At 48.0% G+C, this 16885-nt stretch overlaps 1 protein-coding gene across 1 annotated transcript in view; it reads right to left on the reverse strand.

The window, feature by feature from the left end:
* Positions 1 to 16885, reverse strand: part of ttn.2 (titin, tandem duplicate 2) — a 187914-nt gene that overhangs the window by 60187 nt on the left and 110842 nt on the right. The window contains 38 exon segments of the mRNA XM_076138549.1: positions 329 to 622; positions 847 to 1146; positions 1235 to 1516; positions 1656 to 1812; positions 1913 to 2064; positions 2147 to 2310; positions 2437 to 2575; positions 2690 to 2801; positions 3327 to 3514; positions 3649 to 3930; positions 4111 to 4416; positions 4584 to 4886; positions 5157 to 5438; positions 5552 to 5702; positions 5868 to 6091; positions 6210 to 6524; positions 6638 to 6937; positions 7096 to 7392; positions 7597 to 7693; positions 7926 to 8146; positions 8295 to 8442; positions 8525 to 8676; positions 8819 to 8948; positions 9168 to 9349; positions 9446 to 9754; positions 9845 to 9959; positions 10428 to 10742; positions 10826 to 11052; positions 11166 to 11474; positions 11783 to 12082; positions 12581 to 12874; positions 13216 to 13500; positions 13602 to 13779; positions 14328 to 14446; positions 14920 to 15062; positions 15184 to 15340; positions 15438 to 15740; positions 16234 to 16725. Coding sequence (XP_075994664.1) covers positions 329 to 622; positions 847 to 1146; positions 1235 to 1516; positions 1656 to 1812; positions 1913 to 2064; positions 2147 to 2310; positions 2437 to 2575; positions 2690 to 2801; positions 3327 to 3514; positions 3649 to 3930; positions 4111 to 4416; positions 4584 to 4886; positions 5157 to 5438; positions 5552 to 5702; positions 5868 to 6091; positions 6210 to 6524; positions 6638 to 6937; positions 7096 to 7392; positions 7597 to 7693; positions 7926 to 8146; positions 8295 to 8442; positions 8525 to 8676; positions 8819 to 8948; positions 9168 to 9349; positions 9446 to 9754; positions 9845 to 9959; positions 10428 to 10742; positions 10826 to 11052; positions 11166 to 11474; positions 11783 to 12082; positions 12581 to 12874; positions 13216 to 13500; positions 13602 to 13779; positions 14328 to 14446; positions 14920 to 15062; positions 15184 to 15340; positions 15438 to 15740; positions 16234 to 16725 — 8724 coding nt within the window.

Below are 16885 nucleotides of genomic sequence, written 5' to 3' on the forward strand. Positions count from 1 at the left end.
TAGTACCACCTGCTAATGCCAAGTCCAGCACTTTTATTTAGTTACAAATTGAGAGTGGACCAGCTACTGGTTGCAATAATAGTGAGAGTTCAGGAAAGTCGTTTGTTTTACGAGGTCAATCTTTAGTTTTTTCCCCAATGAGATCTGAGGCTGCCAAAGAATATTTTGTATTGCTTGCTGGGCCACCCAGATGTTTTAGTGCATTTTGTTTTACAGACAAAGATGTTGTTGGGCTTTAGCAGAGGTTTGGACTTACACAATGTCTTTTTGGTTATTTTGTAGTGCAATGAAAACAGTTGCTGTCTTTGGATTTTTTTTTTTATCTCACCCAGTTTCTCCTGGCACAAGATGGGCACAGTGGTATCGGGTCTGCTGAGGCCTATGGCGTTCTCGGCCCTCACTCTGAAGCGGTAGGTCTTGCCCTCCTCCAGGCCGGTCACATGGCTCTCAGGAATGCTGACGGTCTTCCACTCATCCCATTCCTTTACTCCTTCCTCCTGGTACTCAACCAGGAAACCGGTGATGGCACTGCCTCCGTTACGGTCGGGCCAGTTCCACACCAGCCACACCTCTGTCTTATCCACGTCAACATGGTGCAGGTCCTTCGGGGGTCCAGGAGGGACTGAAGTGACAGAAGGAGAGGAAAAAGACATTTTAGCTTCCATGGTCCTGGTGTGAAGTTCCTCCATCTGTGGTTCCCCTTGTCAGGTTTCCAATCATTTTTTTTGTATATTTAGTTACATATGACATAATGCAGCACTGACATGGGCCAATCAGAACTTCCCTTATTTTCAGATGCTCAGAATCAACCCTTGATAAAACACAGTGTGACGCAGTACTACTCACAGAGTGGATTCATGGCCTTGGTGGCTCTGGGTGTCTCCACGAATTCACTGCGTCCATATTGGTTCTCAGCAGCGACCCTGAACATGTAGGAGGTTCCCTCCATCAGGTGCTTCAATGTCATGCTGCGTTTTTTGGAGGTGGAGCACACAGGGACCCACTGAGTCGCTGCCGTGTCTTTCTTCTCCACCACAAAGTTGGTGAGGCGCGTACCACCGATGTCCTCGGGGTCCTTCCATGACAGATAGGCGGAGTCAGACCTCACGTCGGATACCCGTAGGTGCTGGATGGGACCAGGTTTGTCTGGACGGAAGCAACAAGATGAAAAATGTTACAAGCTTCTGTATCACCATCATCAAGAGGTGTTGCATTTTCATTTTTTGACCCTTACCAAGGACCAGCACAGTGCAGATGGCAGACTTAGACCCGGCTGGGTTTTCCACAGTCAGGGTGTAGTCTCCACAGTCTCCGCGGTTACAAAACCTCATCTCCAGCTTTGTGCCGGTCTGGTTGGTCTCAATGTCGGCTCTTGTTGGCACCTCGGCATCGTTCTTCGTCCAGGTGACACTGGGGAACGGCACGCCTTTGATGGTGGCCATCAGAGTGATGTGGGTGCCGGCCTTGGCCTTCACCTCCCGCGTCATTGCAGCATCGAGAATCAGCTCTGGGGGTTCTGAGGGGCACAAGCGGGGACATGAAAACCAGTCAAATATACTGGAACAACTCCATTGGATTTAAGTGAACATTTCCTTTACAGAACAAAACAATAAAGGTTCCATATTTTTCTCAGGAAACATTTTGAACTGACTCACCAAGCCTGTCCTGAACTCTGACTGGCTCCTTCAAGTCTGCAGGGTCGGACTCTCCAGCAGCATTGACAGCCATCACTCTAAAGCGGTACAGAGCGCCATCTTCTAGGCCAATCACCTTAAACTTGGTCTCCTGGCAGGAGTCTGGAGTGTGGTTCACCTGAGGACAAGACAGCAGATCAGTAACAGAAATATCCCCAAAGGATAAAAGAAAAAAGATGCTGATGTCCCGATATCTCTCTGATTCTCGATTGGCTGACCTTTTGCCAATCCTCCTCTCCAGCCATCTGGAACTCTAGTAAATATCCAAAGATCTTTCCTCTGCCAGTGTCAGTGGGCGGCTCCCAGGAGAGTGAAACTGAGTCCTTTGTGTGGTCAATGGCCTCGAGGTTCACTGGAGGACCAGGTTTCACTGAAGAGAGACGGATGGGTTTAGTTGTTTTGAGGATTTTATGAGTATTAATCTGGAGTGGTAGATTTAGAGCCGAACCTACCAATGGGATCCTTAGCAAAGACCGGTTTGGATGGCGGGCTGGGGTCTCCTGCACCCACCACATTCTCAGCACTGACTCTGAACTCATACTCGCAACCCTTCAACAAGTCCGTCACCCAGTACTCCACCTTCGGGTGGATCCGCTCTGTGTTGCAGCGCACCCACCTGAAAACAACAAAAAGGATATCCTGCCATGAACAACGGGCTGCCAGTTTTGTTGACTTACATGAGTGGAACCTACTGCTGGTCAACCTTAAAAGCAGGACATGACAAGCTCAGTCAAAGAAATACCTGTTGGCCATTGTTTCCTTCCTCTCCACAATGTAGCCTGTGATTGGTTTTCCTCCATCAGCAGGTGGCTCCCAGCTGATGAGGGCGAGGTCGTGGTAGACCTCCTTGACTGTGGGCTGTTTGGGAGCATCGGGAACCTCTGTGATTGGAGGGAAACGTTGCATTGATCAGAAATCGAGTGATCCTGAATGATAAATGGAATATTCACCTGCTGCATGTGAACCACAGGCAGCAGACTGGTTTCAGGACTTACTGAAAATGTCTCTGGCTTTGGTCTCTGCAGACAGCAGAGGTTCACTGATTCCATAAATGTTCTGAGCCATGATCCTGACGATGTAGTCACGACCCTCAATCAGCTTTGGCACCTGAAGAATTGAAGCAGGAGGATTTAAACCTTAATCTTTTCTATAAGAATGCACAGAATCTTATTTGCCTTCAGCAGAACCTCTGGTCCTCTGGAACCTTCTCAATGTGAATGCCAGGAAGCCCCACATGCCCATATCCCACCCCCCAGAACCTCCACAATGACCTCCTGAATATTCGATCAAGGTTCCTTTTAACTTCTTCACGACCCATTGAACCTCCTCAATGTCCTATAGAATGGTACTCTAGAATAAGATGAAGTTTGTTGTGAAACCTCGGGAGACGAAATTCCAAGAGAGATGAGTGTGCAATAGGAACTCGAAGTGGGATTATACAGAGGTACAAAAAAAGGCATGCAAGGCAATACACACAACAGTCCTTATCCTATTGTTTGTCTGGTTTGTTACGTCTTTAGTAGGTCTGGTGTAAAACTTGCCAAAATAAGATATCATTGGGAAATGATCAGCTGGATTTTTATATTTCGTCCAGTGGAAATGAACCATGTGCATCGGATTGGATCTTCTTACCCTGCAGGTGGTCCTTGTGCAGGATGATGTGACTGGCATCCACAGGTCTCTGTTGGTGTCCCTCTTCTCAATGATGTAGTTGGAGACAGCACAACCTCCATCGTCTAGAGGAGGGTTCCAGGAGATCACCATGTAGTTCCCGTAGACCTCATCAAAGACCACGGGGCCCTCTGGAGGTTGTGGACGATCTGATGAAGGACAACAGTCACAGAGTCATCACAATGACATGGTGACTGTAGTTGACTTTCAAATATTCTCATGATGAAAGCCATAAATGATTGTAAATGTATGAGATGATTGAGAACATCTCACTGACACTCACCAACCACAGTGATGGTGCAGATTCCTTTACGTGACCCGGCAGCATTTTCTACGCTGACACAGTAGCGGCCGCTGTCTTCTCTCTTGGCTTTGCCGATGGTCAGGCTGAGATGGCGAGCAGTGCTGTGAACGCTGATCTCCCCCTCCACCTTCAGCTCCTCATCATTCTTTGTCCAGGAGATGACAGGCGCCGGTTTTCCACTGTAACGTCCTTGCAGTGTGCAGATATCTCCCACCTTCACCATCATCTTGTCCCTGAAGTCCAGGTCCAGGGTTGGAGGTTCTGAGGGGGCAAAGCAAAACAAGAAATTTCAATCCAAAACAGTTATTTGATTTCATTAAAGGAAGAAAAGCTAAAAACTGTAATTTTTTTTAAATGATATTCAGTTAAACAACATGAAACATGAAGGCAATGTGTATCTATCTACTCCACTGTCAATCAAACTGACACTGCGTCACTCACCAAGTTCGTCCTTGCACTGGATGGGCTTGGTGCAGAAGGATGGTTTTCCTTGTCCCACCTGGTTTACAGCCGAAACCCTGAACTCGTGGCTGGATCCGTCCTTCAAGCCTGTCAGGGTGAACTTCCTGTCCATCAGTTTGTCTTCTCCACCCGCTCGTGTGAAATTGTCCCGTCCAATCATTCGCGACTCGAGGACGTACTTAGTGACCTCAGCACCGCCATCGTACTTGGGTGGCCTCCAGGCAACAGAGATGGAGTCCTTGGTGACAGCAGTCACAATTAGGTCCTCTGGACGCTCAGGGACGGCTAGGAGCACGCGGACAAACATGATGATGGTAGAATAGTTATTATATTCTAATTCAACACTTTCTGATAAGGCCTGATATTTGAAGGCCTAAATATCTGATGTAACATTTGTTCTGAGATTGTATACATGCGTTTCATTCCCAGGCTTTGCCCCTGGTCTGACTTACAGATGGGATCCTTGATGAGGACCATCTTGTCCGTCTCAATGAAGGGTCCCATTCCAATGATATTTTCAGCAGCAATCCTGAAAAAGTATCCCTTTCCATCCAGAAGTCCCTGGACCACGGCATTGTTCCTGGTCACAGTGTAGGACACCGAAGTCCAGCCCATGCGGTCCGACTCCCTCTTCTCAATGATATAGTTGGTAATTGCGGAGCCACCATCATCCTCAGGGGAGTACCAGGTCAGCTTGCAGGAGTCATTGGTCAGATTCTCGCCAGCGAAGGGAAGACCAACTGGGCCTGGGACATCTGGAAGAGGCGAGAAGAGGACATTCGAAAACATGATGTGAATGTTTTCATATATTTTCCTTTTTAACTGGATGTTTCTCAATTCAAAGTCTGCGGAGAGTGTGGGTCTGTGAAGAAACATTTTGAAGTAGTTTGCTGTCTGCTTTGCTGCAGAACAATAATTCCTGTATGTCTGCTTGCAACATCATAGTAGTAGAGGCAAGTACTCTCATATGTTTGCATACTCCTGCCAATTAGTGTGACAGAGCTGGGAGCTGAGCCAGGACTCACCCAGAACCTCCACAATGACGGCCTTCCTCCTCTCCCCGCCTTCGTTCTTGGCACTCAGCGTGTAGATGCCCTGGTGCTGCCGTCTGCAGTTCTTGATAACCAGTGAGTTGGAGATGCCTGTCGTTTCCACCACCGCTTCTTTGGGCACCTCGCCGTCGTCACGGCACCAGGTGATCTGGGGTGCCGGCTTACCCGAAACATAGGCAATGATGCGGATGGTGGCCCCTGCGTGGACAACGATCTTCTCTTTCACTGAGGCATCCAGGTCCATCTCAGGGGGAACTGCACCAGGACCACAGGGGGAAGTTAAGAGTTTTCAGTCTCATTCATTAAATCAATTCATTCACATCCTGAACATGTATGGGACAAAAAGTTGAGAAGAAATGTTTTCTTACTTGTCCGGTCTTTGGTTTCAATCAATTCAGAAACGAGTCCCGGCTGGCCGACTCCGGCAGCGTTGACAGCTCGGACTCTGAAACTGTACAGACCTCCTTCCTTCAAACTGTCCACAACAAACTTTGTTCCTCTCACCTCTGTGTCTTTTGCCTGGAGAGAGAGAGAGAGGACAAAACACAGATGAGGTGACTGAAAAGACACATTTAAGCAGTAACCATGGTTACTGATGGCCTTGTTGGAGGCTTTTTGTGTTTGCATGAATCTCACTGATGAGTGAAATCATTGGGGCTTTGGTTGGTTAGTTTCCTTGTTTACCTTCTGCCAGCCTTCGTCAACCTTGTCCTCCTTCTCCTCCTCGCCTTCAAGCAGCAGCAGCCTCCTCTGAGCTTTCTTCTCCTCCTCCTCTTTGTTCACTTCCTTAAACTCCACAATGTAGCCTGTGACCTTTGACCCGCCATCGACCATAGGAGGGATCCATTCCAGCTCCACAGTGGACCTGGTCCAGTCCGTCACCTTTGGGGTGGGGGGGCCGGGGGGCTCTGGACGCAAAAAGAAAATCGCGATTAAGGATATCAGTGTTGTAAAACATATGCTTGTTAGATGAATGGAGCCTCTACAGGCTACAACACACTGTGATGTACTACAACATGTTCTTACTGATGGGGTCTCTGCAGAGCACGGGGTCAGATGGCATGCTGGGCAGACCACAGCCGGCTGCGTTGACAGCAATGACCCTGAACTGGTACATGGCGCCATCGAGCAGGCCAGTCACGTCCCAGTTGTTTCCCAGCGGCACAGCTCTGATCGGCTCTCGGTTTACACGGGTCCAGCGTTTGCCGGTGGTCTCCTTCTTCTCGATGAAGTATCCGGTGATGGAGGATCCGCCGTCGTACTTGGGCTCATCCCAGTTGACAGTCATGGACTCCAGGCAGACTTCAGTCACTGTGGGCTTCTCGCACTGACCGGGAACAGCTGGATGAGGGCAGGGGGGCACAAATCAATAATCAATACACCAGAAATCCGATCAGTTAACAACACAAGCAATCAGAACAGTTAATGTAGTTAGTCCAACAATGTGGACTCACTGAAGAGGTTTCTGGCCTTCTCTGGCTCGCTGATCAGTGGTGGTCCCACTCCAAACTTGTTCTGGGCCATAACTCTGAACTCATACTCGTGGTTCTCGGTCAGCCGGGTCACCACGTAGGCACACTCCTTCGGGTCATTGGAGACATGGACCCAGGACTTCCTGTTGTCCTCGCGCTTCTCCACTACGTAATTGGTGATCTTGGAGCCGCCGTCGTCAGTGGGTGCGTTCCAGGCCAAACCAATCCTCTCAGCAAACACCTCAGTGAACTTCATTGGTCCAACAGGTGGGCCAGGTGGTCCTGTGAGGGAGGGGAAGGGGAATCATAAAGAAAGAAAGAAATTATTTGACAAATTATGTGTAAAATTTTTATCAAAAACACAGCCTAGTATAACCGTTGAAGGTTGTTTTTGACCAGAAAGATAATCATCATCATCATCATCATCATCATCATCTCACCCAGCACGGAGAGTCGGATATCCTTGGTCACTGTGCCGAGGCTGTTGCTGGCCGTCAGGCTGTACAGGGAGCTGTCGTGCCGGCTGGCCTGCTGGATCAGCAGGGTGCACTTGTCTTGGGTCACCAGTTTGTTCATGTGCTGGTCGTACTGGACAGCAGTCTTCTCTTCAGGTTTGGCCAGGCTGGCTTTCTGCCAGGTCAGTGTGGGGAACGGGCAGCCGCTCACCTTTGCCACAATACTGACGTCACAGCCCTCCTCGCCCTCCATCGCGTCGCGCAGTACGATGGTGGGAGCGCCTACAGAGACCGCCATGACATCAGAACACAAATGTATTCATGCTGAAATATTGGATGATTGCCTGTGACTCATTTCCTTTGATTATCTTAACCAGAAAATGTGTTTATTTCTTTTTTGTGCCAAAATTATCCAGAAGAAAAAAAATCGGCCATAAATGATTTACTTTTTGAATGCTGATTTGGTTAAAGCTGCTTGTCACTCACATGTCTGGTCCTTGATGATCATTGGTCCAACGGTGGCAGAGGGTCGGCTTGGTCCGGCATCATTGACAGCTTTCGCTCTGAACTCGTACTCTCCTCCCTGAAGATAAATATATTCAATCATAAAAGAACAGTTAAGTGACAAAAATCTCTAAATGAATGTCAGAATGATTTGTCAATTTACGTTGCTAAAACTACCTTGCAGATTTTAAAATAGCTTTGTATGATTTTTGTTCATGCTTGGTGGTTCTAAGAAATAGCAACCTTCATGTAAACCTTCTGGAAGGTTCCTGGAACCTACAGTTGTTAGTATGGTTTGGGTTCAGACTGACCTCCTTCAGGTCCTCCACCACAAAGCTGAGCTCCTCCACCTCCCTCTTGTTGCACTGCTTCCAAGTCTCCTTCTCTTTGCCACTGGTATCCCAGCTCAGACGCTCAATGATGTAATGTTTTACTGGAGAGCCACCATTGTTTTTGGGTGGCTCCCAACTAAGGGTGACTGTGTTCTTTGTCACCAGGTTCACCTTCAGCTTGGTGGGGGGGTCAGGTGGATCTGAGGAAGGGGTGGACAGGAGTGTTGTTAATGCTGCAGCCAAACCCAGACAGATTATTAACACAATTTGTGTGTGTGTGTGTGTGTGTGTGTGTGTGTGTGTGTGTGTGTGTGTGTGTGTGTGCGTGCGCACACATTGTGTACTCACAGATAGGATCTCTGGCTCGGGCTGGCTCAGTGGTCACAGTGAATGGACCAAAGCCCAGCCTGTTCTCAGCTCGGACCCTGAACAGGTATTCCTGACCTTCCAGAAGACCGGGGACCACAAAGGCCTGGCTGGCACATGCAGCATTGACCTGATAATGAGACAATTAACTGTCAATCAAGCCATTGCTCTGTGTCTGATGAATCCAACAGAGGCAGTGGAGCAGGGTTTACCTTGGTCCAGGCTTTGTCTGAGACACATCTCTTCTCAATGAAGTAGCTCTTGATTCGCTCTCCTCCATCGTTGTCTGGCAGCTTCCAGATCAGCCTCATGGTGGACCGAGTGATGTCGGTCACCTTCAGGTCCTTCGGAGGCCCAGGGACATCTAAGGGCAGGACAAAACGTAGTCAAAGATCAGCAAGGCAATAAGACTACCAAGCAGAAACCCACATACACTGCTAGACCTGTTTCCATGTAAGAACCTGGATTGAGAGCCGTTCAGGTCTGCCTTAAAAACAAAGTCATACCGAGAACGTTGACTCTGATGTTGACGTGTTTCTGTCCGGATTTGTTCTTGGCGGTGATGGTGTAGCGTCCAGAATGACTCCTCAGACTGACAGGGACGGTCACAGTGGATGTGGTGTCTGTGGACTCGATCTGAGGACAAACAGCAATGTTGGAACATTTGGATGAATTGCAGAAAGGTCAGTGCTGCCACCTACTGGTTCTCTGGACCTTGACATGTCAATACTGACTAACATTGAATATTTCTTTCCACAGACAGTAACCTGTTCTGTTGGTCACTAGTCTAAAGAGGCTGGACGGCAGCTCTCTGCTTCTGAAACACAACAAAAACTTTCTGTAGAATCATTTCACCTCAGAGTCCACAGGCAGCGTGTGAAGTTTGTTCTTCTTGTGCTTCTTGGCTTTGCCGTCAAACTCCCATGTCACCTTGGGAACAGGGCGCCCCTTGATCATGGCGGGGATCCTGAAGGGATCTCCAGCCCTGATGCACAAAAGGTCATCGGCCACAACATCGACGAAGATGGACGGTCCAACTGGAATGGGGTAAATATTGTGGAAACATCAATGGAGGATGTGGACACTTGAAAGCTTTTGCTGGATGATTACAGGTAGGAGTGATTAGAACATACCCTGAATATCCTCAATCAGAACCTCGCCAGTTCGAGGGCTTGGGTCAGACTCGCCAATGCCATTGACAGCAATGACCCTGAAGCGGTAGCGTTTGAGCTCACGGAGGCTAGGTACAGTGTACTCAGTGGTGGGGTGGAGGGTGTCGGGATCGTTGACCCTCGCCCACTCAGATGTGCCCTCATCCTGGATCTGGATGATGTAGCCCTTGATGGGGCTTCCTCCATCCCTCTCTGGAGGCTTCCAAGCCAATGTGACACAGTGCTTTGTCTTATCGGCGACTACAGGAGCTGCAGGCATGCTGGGAGGAGCTGGAGGGGAAACAATTTAGTCAGTCAGTTGGTTGTCACTGAAATATCTTCTACACTCTCAACATGAAGAGGCCCCTGGATTTTACTCACTGATGGGGTCGACAGCGAAGGCGGAGTCTGACGGTCCGCTGAATGGCCCGGTTCCTGCATTGTTGCAGGCAGCAACTCTGAATTCATATTCTGTCCCTTCAAACAGACGAGTCACCTGGGAGGGACAACAAGAGACTCATGAAACAGGGAAACTAAACTCCTGTGGCTCACGAGGCCAAAATTTAGTTCGAGGATCCATGACAAACATTCTGGAAGCAGAGAAATGGAATTAGCAAAAAGATTTCAGTCTATAAAGATATTTTGTAAAAATCAGTAAAGGACCACAACAAACGGTTTTATGTGAAGGAACTTCTTCTGTAAAGGACTTCTGGAATGAAAAATACTTTTTGAAACATTTGTTTTAGACCAGGGGCGGGGAACCTCCTGGACGCGGGGCGTATACGGCCCGGGCTGCGAGCCCAAATTGCCCAGCTGCAATTTTGCCCGCCCGATTCGGCGGTCAGAATCAGAATCGGTTTAGAATTGATGCATATCTGGCAAAGTTGCTCAGAGGTTTGGTTCCGTATGTTAGTTTTGACTACTGGCATATTGTGTTTCTAGTGCTGGTCCTGAAGCAGCTCACCTGGTACTCCCATCCCTTCATGCCTCTCTTGGTGACTGGTGTTTTGTTGACTTTGGCCCAGTATGGGCTGCCTTTCTCCCTCTTTTCCAGCCAGTATCCAATAATGTTGGAGCCACCGTTTTCCATGGGAGGCTCCCAGGTCAGAGTCATGGAGGTCTTGGAATACTCAGCAATGGTTGGTTTCTCTGGGGGCCCGGGGAGGCCGTGGGGATCTTTGATGTGGACCTCCCCTGTCACGCAGGGATCAGATTTGCCATAACGGTTCTCTGCTCTGACCCTGAACAGGTAGTTCTTATTGGTGTCCAGGTTCCACACCTGAGAAGAAAATGGGTCAAGGTGAGCATTGGATACGGTTAGCAGAACTTTTGGAAGTACTGAATTGTTATTTTCATACTGACCCCATATTTCTTTTCAATGATGCTGTTGGTGACCTCCTCCCACTGAGCTTCGGGAGGTGCTTCCTGACCCTCCTCTACCTCTGGCTCCTCTTTCTTCACTTCCTTCTTGTCAACAATGTAGTTGGTCAACTCGCTGCCACCATTGTCAAGCGGTGGATCCCACTGGAGGTAGCAGGACTGCGCCTTGATGTTGGACACAGTCAGGTTTCTGGGCGGCAGGGGTCGGTCTGAGGGGACAACAGAGGTTTGGTTAGGATGCTGACACCTGGGCACAGGTGAGGACATTCTCGCATACTTTGGTTCTGTTTCAGATCAGTGTTATCTGCACACGGTGACTTACCGAGCACCATGACGTACACGGTGTGCTTGGCTGATCCCATGTTGTTGGAGGCAGAGACAGTGAAGCTGCCTCGGTCCCTCCTGTTGGCTGATGGGATTGACAATGAGGTCTTGCAGTTCATCCTGCCTGTCTCTACCGTCTCCATAAGCAAAGTCTCTGTGGGCTTGTCCAACACCACGTCATCCTTGGACCACTCGACCTTAGGTATGGGAAGTCCCAGGATATCGGCAGGGATCTCGATGGGCTCACCCTTCTTTACTGTGATTGAGTCTCCCTTAAACTGCTTCAGCATGTGGACCTCAGGAGCCACTGGGAGGGACAAGAGTTTGAAATGTGTCAACATGCTAATCCAATCAAAAAAGCACTAACAGCTCAATCCTCCAACAAGGCCAAACATTTGACCTTGACCCAACACACTTGACCTTGTAATCCTCCCCATAGTCACTTGAATGCTCTCTCTCTGTTTCTTAGTTTAGGAGATATAAATGGAAATCAATAATCAATAATTGCTGAACTGTTCTGGATGGAGCCCCGAATGCTACTGATCCAGAGCCAATGGTAGTGAGTGTATTTGTTTGAAGCCTGGCTGTACACCCATAGTCTCTGCTGGAGATTACCTTCATCATCCTGAATCATCACAGTCAGCGGGATGGATGGTTCACTCTCTCCCAGCAGGTTGACACACTTGATCCTGAACTCGTACATCCAGTCTTCCTCCAGGCCCTCCACGGTCATGGTCATGTCCGGGCAGATCTCTTTATTGCAGGGCTCAAAGGCCTGCTGGTCCTGCCTCTTCTTCTCCACAAAGTATCCAATGATGGGGCTGCCGCCATCATTACGTGGAGGCTTCCATGCCAGTGTGAGGGACTTCTTGGTTCGCTCAGTGTAGTGGAACTTTTCAGGATAGGAGGGGGGGCCTGCGGGGTCACATCAAGCATTTGTGACGGACATCAAATAACCAAGCATATGTTCACTCGTTTGTCTGTTGTTTGTTACACACATCAGGATAAATAACCATTCTGATTGGCTGATAATTCAGAGGGTTTAAGACTATTTTGTTTTAAAACCAAGACATTCTGTGACATTCTGGAGGAAACAGGGATTCAAATAACAACGGATCACGCTGAAACATGCCAGCAGTAATATGTCGTCTTTTCTTTCTCTCTCTGCTCACTCAGATGTTTGTTTGCAGATATTTCACACTTGATCCTGCAATATATGGAACGATTGTCCATAAATACATGACATATTGATTTGTAATCGATGCTCAGAACGACCTAAATCTCTCAGATTAAGTCCTGATCAATATGTTACTAATATTTCCTCAGAAAAGCAGCTTAAGTTATTTCTGTTGACATGTTATATAGAATTCATGTAAATGGCTGAAATGAGCTGAGGTTAAGTGTCATCCTCACCTTGAGGGTCCACGGCCTTGATGAGTCCCAGTTCCATTGGTGGCCCCATGCCGTACTTGTTCTTGGCGATGACGCGGAACATGTACTCCTGGCCCTCCATGATGCCCACACACTCACACTTGGATGAGGTGGTTTCCACCGGCTGCCTCCACGTGTGCATCTTGGCGTCTCTGCGCTCCACGATAAATCCGGTCAGGTCACTGCCTCCATCGTCCACGGGGTCATCCCAGTTCAGGAAGATCATTTTACGGGTCACCACCACAGGCTTCAGGTCTGTGACAAGTCCAGGGACATCTGGGGAGCAGAGGGGGGGGGGGGGTCAGGTCCTTGTAAATTTTTGATCCCCCAACCTTCAAAAAGACCTTCAAACATCTATTCTGCCGTTTTGAAAGCCTTACTTTCAAATCCAAAATGTGTCATCCTGTCTAGTAAACACTGCACCCCCTCTGTAATGCATGTGTGTGTGTGTGTGTGTGTGTGTGTGTGTGTGTGTGTGTGCGTGTGTGTGTGTGTGTGTGTGTGATATGAGGGGGTGCAAGATAAATTTGAATTGCATGCAATGACGATTAATAAAGTATCTTAAATCTTAAAGGCTACCATTGTATAATCCACAAACAACCAGAGCCTAAACTCACCCATGACCTCCACTCTGGCCGAGGCAGACTTAATGCCACTGGGATTACAGGCGCTGATCAGGTATTTGCCGCTGTCCTTCCTCTGAATATTCTTTATAGACACAATGCTGTCGTTGCCCTCTGTGAGGATCTCCACACGATCTTTATCTGGTTTGCCATCATCCTTGGTCCAGGTGATGAATGGGTACGGTTTGCCTGTGACTGTGGCAGGAAGGTGGAGTGTCTCTCCAGCTCTGATGATCACACCGTTCTTGACAGACAGGTCCAGCTCAATGACTGGGATCTCTGCAGGTGACAAAGACAGAGAAAAGATGAGAATTCATTAAAAGAGCTGAGCGGTTAAGTTGCCCTGAGATGACAGTATGACATCCAGCTTTCAAACTGACCTGCAGGATTCCGAACAAACACGGACTCAGTGAATCCAGGGGTTCCTTCTCCAGCGGCGTTGCAAGCGATGACTCGGACCAGGTACTTGGCTCCCTCTCTGACCCCATAGACTGTGAAGGTTCTGTTCTTCCAGGGCCGCTCTGTGGACCTAGACCAGTCCTTGGTACCGGCCATGGACTGAGAGACAGGGAACCATCACTTTAAAAATATCATCCATCGCAAAGGAAACCATTCACGCATGTCAATCATTTTCTAATAAAAGTTCAGATAAAACTTTCAGGATTTGACACACTCAGATTTTAGAGCTTTTTTCATTTTTGTATTCTGGCAACTGAAGTATAAAATGACAAAAAGAAGCCGGATAATCAAGAATTGTGGTAAAGATTTTTACACTGAGTGTAAATGTATGCAGAAGAAGAAACTTTGTTGGGTCACATGCGAACACGTTAATCTCAAATTTGTCTTGCGTGCCCCTCTTACACACACACACGCTTTACAGAGGGGTCAGTGCAGGGCAGCCATGATACGGCGCCCCTGGAGTTTGGAGTCCCTGTGTACTGCCACACCCCAATGAATGAATCTGTATTTTCTGTAAAATCTCCACATTTGTTCTGTTGATTTGCTGTATAGTTTGAATATTTGTATTGTGTATTTGTTGACGAAATCTCAGAGAATCTTCGGGGATCCTTGTTCCTGCTGGAGTCAGACTGAATCAAACTTCATACCTTATCCACATGGTATCCCATGATCTCGCCTCCTCCGTTGTCGGCAGGCGGGTCCCACTCAACTTCGATTGAGTGGTCTGTGGTTACAACCACTCGGGCCAGTGGGGGTCCAGGAGGCACTGCAGGGTCACAAACCACAGACAGAGGCGTTAGTAGCTAAACTCTAAAGTATAACTCAATGATTTGTGTACATATTTCTTTATTCTGTCCTTAAAAGTGGCAAAAAAATGTAGTCTCAGTGTAAACTGCAACAGTGAACATCCTGATCACATTTAGGACATGACATGATGGATGAAAGTAAAGTGCTATAAAAAAAAAAGACATATTATTTATTAAAATGATAAATGATTTGAAATAAAGAAAATTCTAAATTAATCACATAAAGGTAAACTAGAAGTTAATAAAAGTGCAAATTTGGCAAAATGTCAGATAACTAACTCTATAATCAAGAATTTTATATATAACCCTAACCCTAACCCTAACTTTATTTACATTAAACAGGAAGTGACCAAACCAATTCTCTAATATAAATTTTCCTTTACTATGACTGAAGCAGAAAACTGCAGTCTAGAATTTGGACCACTCTACGTACAAATTGGTGCCTGAGCTGTCTTGGGTTCAGAGGGGGGGCTGAACTTTCCCGGTCCGGACTGATTTTCAGCTGCAACCCTGAAGATGTAGGTCAGACCCTCCAGCAGTCCCTCCACGTTGACCTCTGTGTCTGGAATCAGGTTTCTGTGGACCAGCAGAGAAGGACTATCAGTATTTCCTGTTTGTAAGCTAACAAAAAGTTAAGCTGACGAAGATAACATGGTTTTTAACGGTTAGCTAAGTAATGTACTTCCTGTTAGCTCACCTGTTGACACGCGCCCAGTGTGAGCTGTTGATTTCGCGACGTTCAACCCAGTAGCCAACAATCGGGCTACCGTTGTCGTTTGGTTGGTTCCAGGTAACCAGCATGCTGTTGGCTGTGACATCATCAATGATGGGCATCTCGGGAGCCTCGGGAGGATCTGAGGAGAGTGAAGCAATGTTAGGCCATCCTAACCTTCCAGCATTATGAGCGACTCACTAGATACAATTTAAAAATGTTATTGAATGTGTGTGTACCGAAAGGATTCTTGGCGATCATTGGTTTGGAGACACAAGCCGGTCCAGGGCCCAACTTGTTCTCGGCGACCACTCTGAAGAGGTACTCCTTCTTTTCGATGAGTTTGGGCACCAGGTACCTGCAGCCCCTCAGCGTGGACGTGACGCAGCTCCAGCCGATCTCCAGTCTGGAGTTGTCCTTCTGTTCAAGTGTGTAGTTCAGGATCTCGCTGCCACCGTCGTCCAGAGGAGGATCCCACCGGCAGACAACCGAGTTCTTCCTCACGTCCTCGAAACGGAACTTCACAGCAGGACCTGGAACGTCTGCAGGTGATGGTCAGTCAGGTGATTGTCAGTCAGGTGATCTGGAGTCTCATCTTTCATTTACAAAGCTACAATGCAACTATCAACCATTTCATTATTATATGGCGCTCTGTAACTCAGACTGGTCACAGCATTCTACACTGAATCATACTGGTAATAATGAGGAAGATGCTCAGTCCACTGGATCACAGTTCACGATCCGTGCCAGTGGGTCCGAACTGAAGAAGCCCCTCAGATGTAACATTTTTAAGCTTTTGCCTGAGAATGAACCATCCTGACAATGTGCCGCCAATGTTGAGGCAGCAGCACAGTGGGCTAAGCTACACAGACACCAATGCAACTCCTATTCTCAGTGGAAGTTTGTGATAAGTCACAACTTCATTTAAAATGTACACAGTGAGTGAAGTGCCTCTTCCTCAGCAGGTAGACGTATGATAAACTCGCTGCTATCCATCAAATCTACAGAAGACAAAAAATAGTAAACTTGACAGACCTAGTACGTTGACCTGGCAGGTTGCTGAGGCAGTGCCGTGGTCGTTCTCCAACTTCACCATGTAGATGCCGTGGTCGGCTCTGAGCGACTCCTGGATCATCAGCGACGACACGCCCCTTTGGCTATTATTGATGGAAGCGCGCTCATTCACCGTTGGGTAATCAGGCTCCTCCAGCTCTTCCTCCTCCTCCTTCTTCTCCTCTTTCTTCTTCTCCTCCTCCCCCTCCTTCTTCTCCACTCCCTCCTTCTTCTCTACTTCCTCCTTCTTCTCTTCTCCCTCCTTCTTCTCTTCCTCCTTCTTCTCCACCTTCTTCTTGAGGGGCTTTTCAGGTCTCTTGCGACGCGGCTCAGGCCGGATCACTTGGTTGTTCCAGTACCAGGTGATCTGAGGGTACGGGGAGCCAGAGATGTTGGCATCCAGGCAGATCTGACAGCCTCGTTTCACACTGAGGCCGGACTGAAGGCTGCCACTCAGGAACACCTTTGGAGGATCTGAGAAGTTACAGAAAAATGACATATATAAGCCAAACATGTCTAACAGTGGTGAGGACTGGAGCCTAATAACTCCCTGGTTTGCCAACAACTTTGGAAACAAACAGTATGTCAAGTGCAAATGCTCAAAATGGTGGTGAAGGAGGTTAGAAGTGACCAA

This window comes from Genypterus blacodes, unplaced genomic scaffold, assembly GCF_046128005.1.
Source record: "Genypterus blacodes isolate CSIRO-AG114 ecotype Tasmania unplaced genomic scaffold, CSIRO-AGI_Gbla_v1 ptg000376l_1, whole genome shotgun sequence".
NCBI classification, from domain to species: Eukaryota; Metazoa; Chordata; class Actinopteri; order Ophidiiformes; family Ophidiidae; genus Genypterus; species Genypterus blacodes.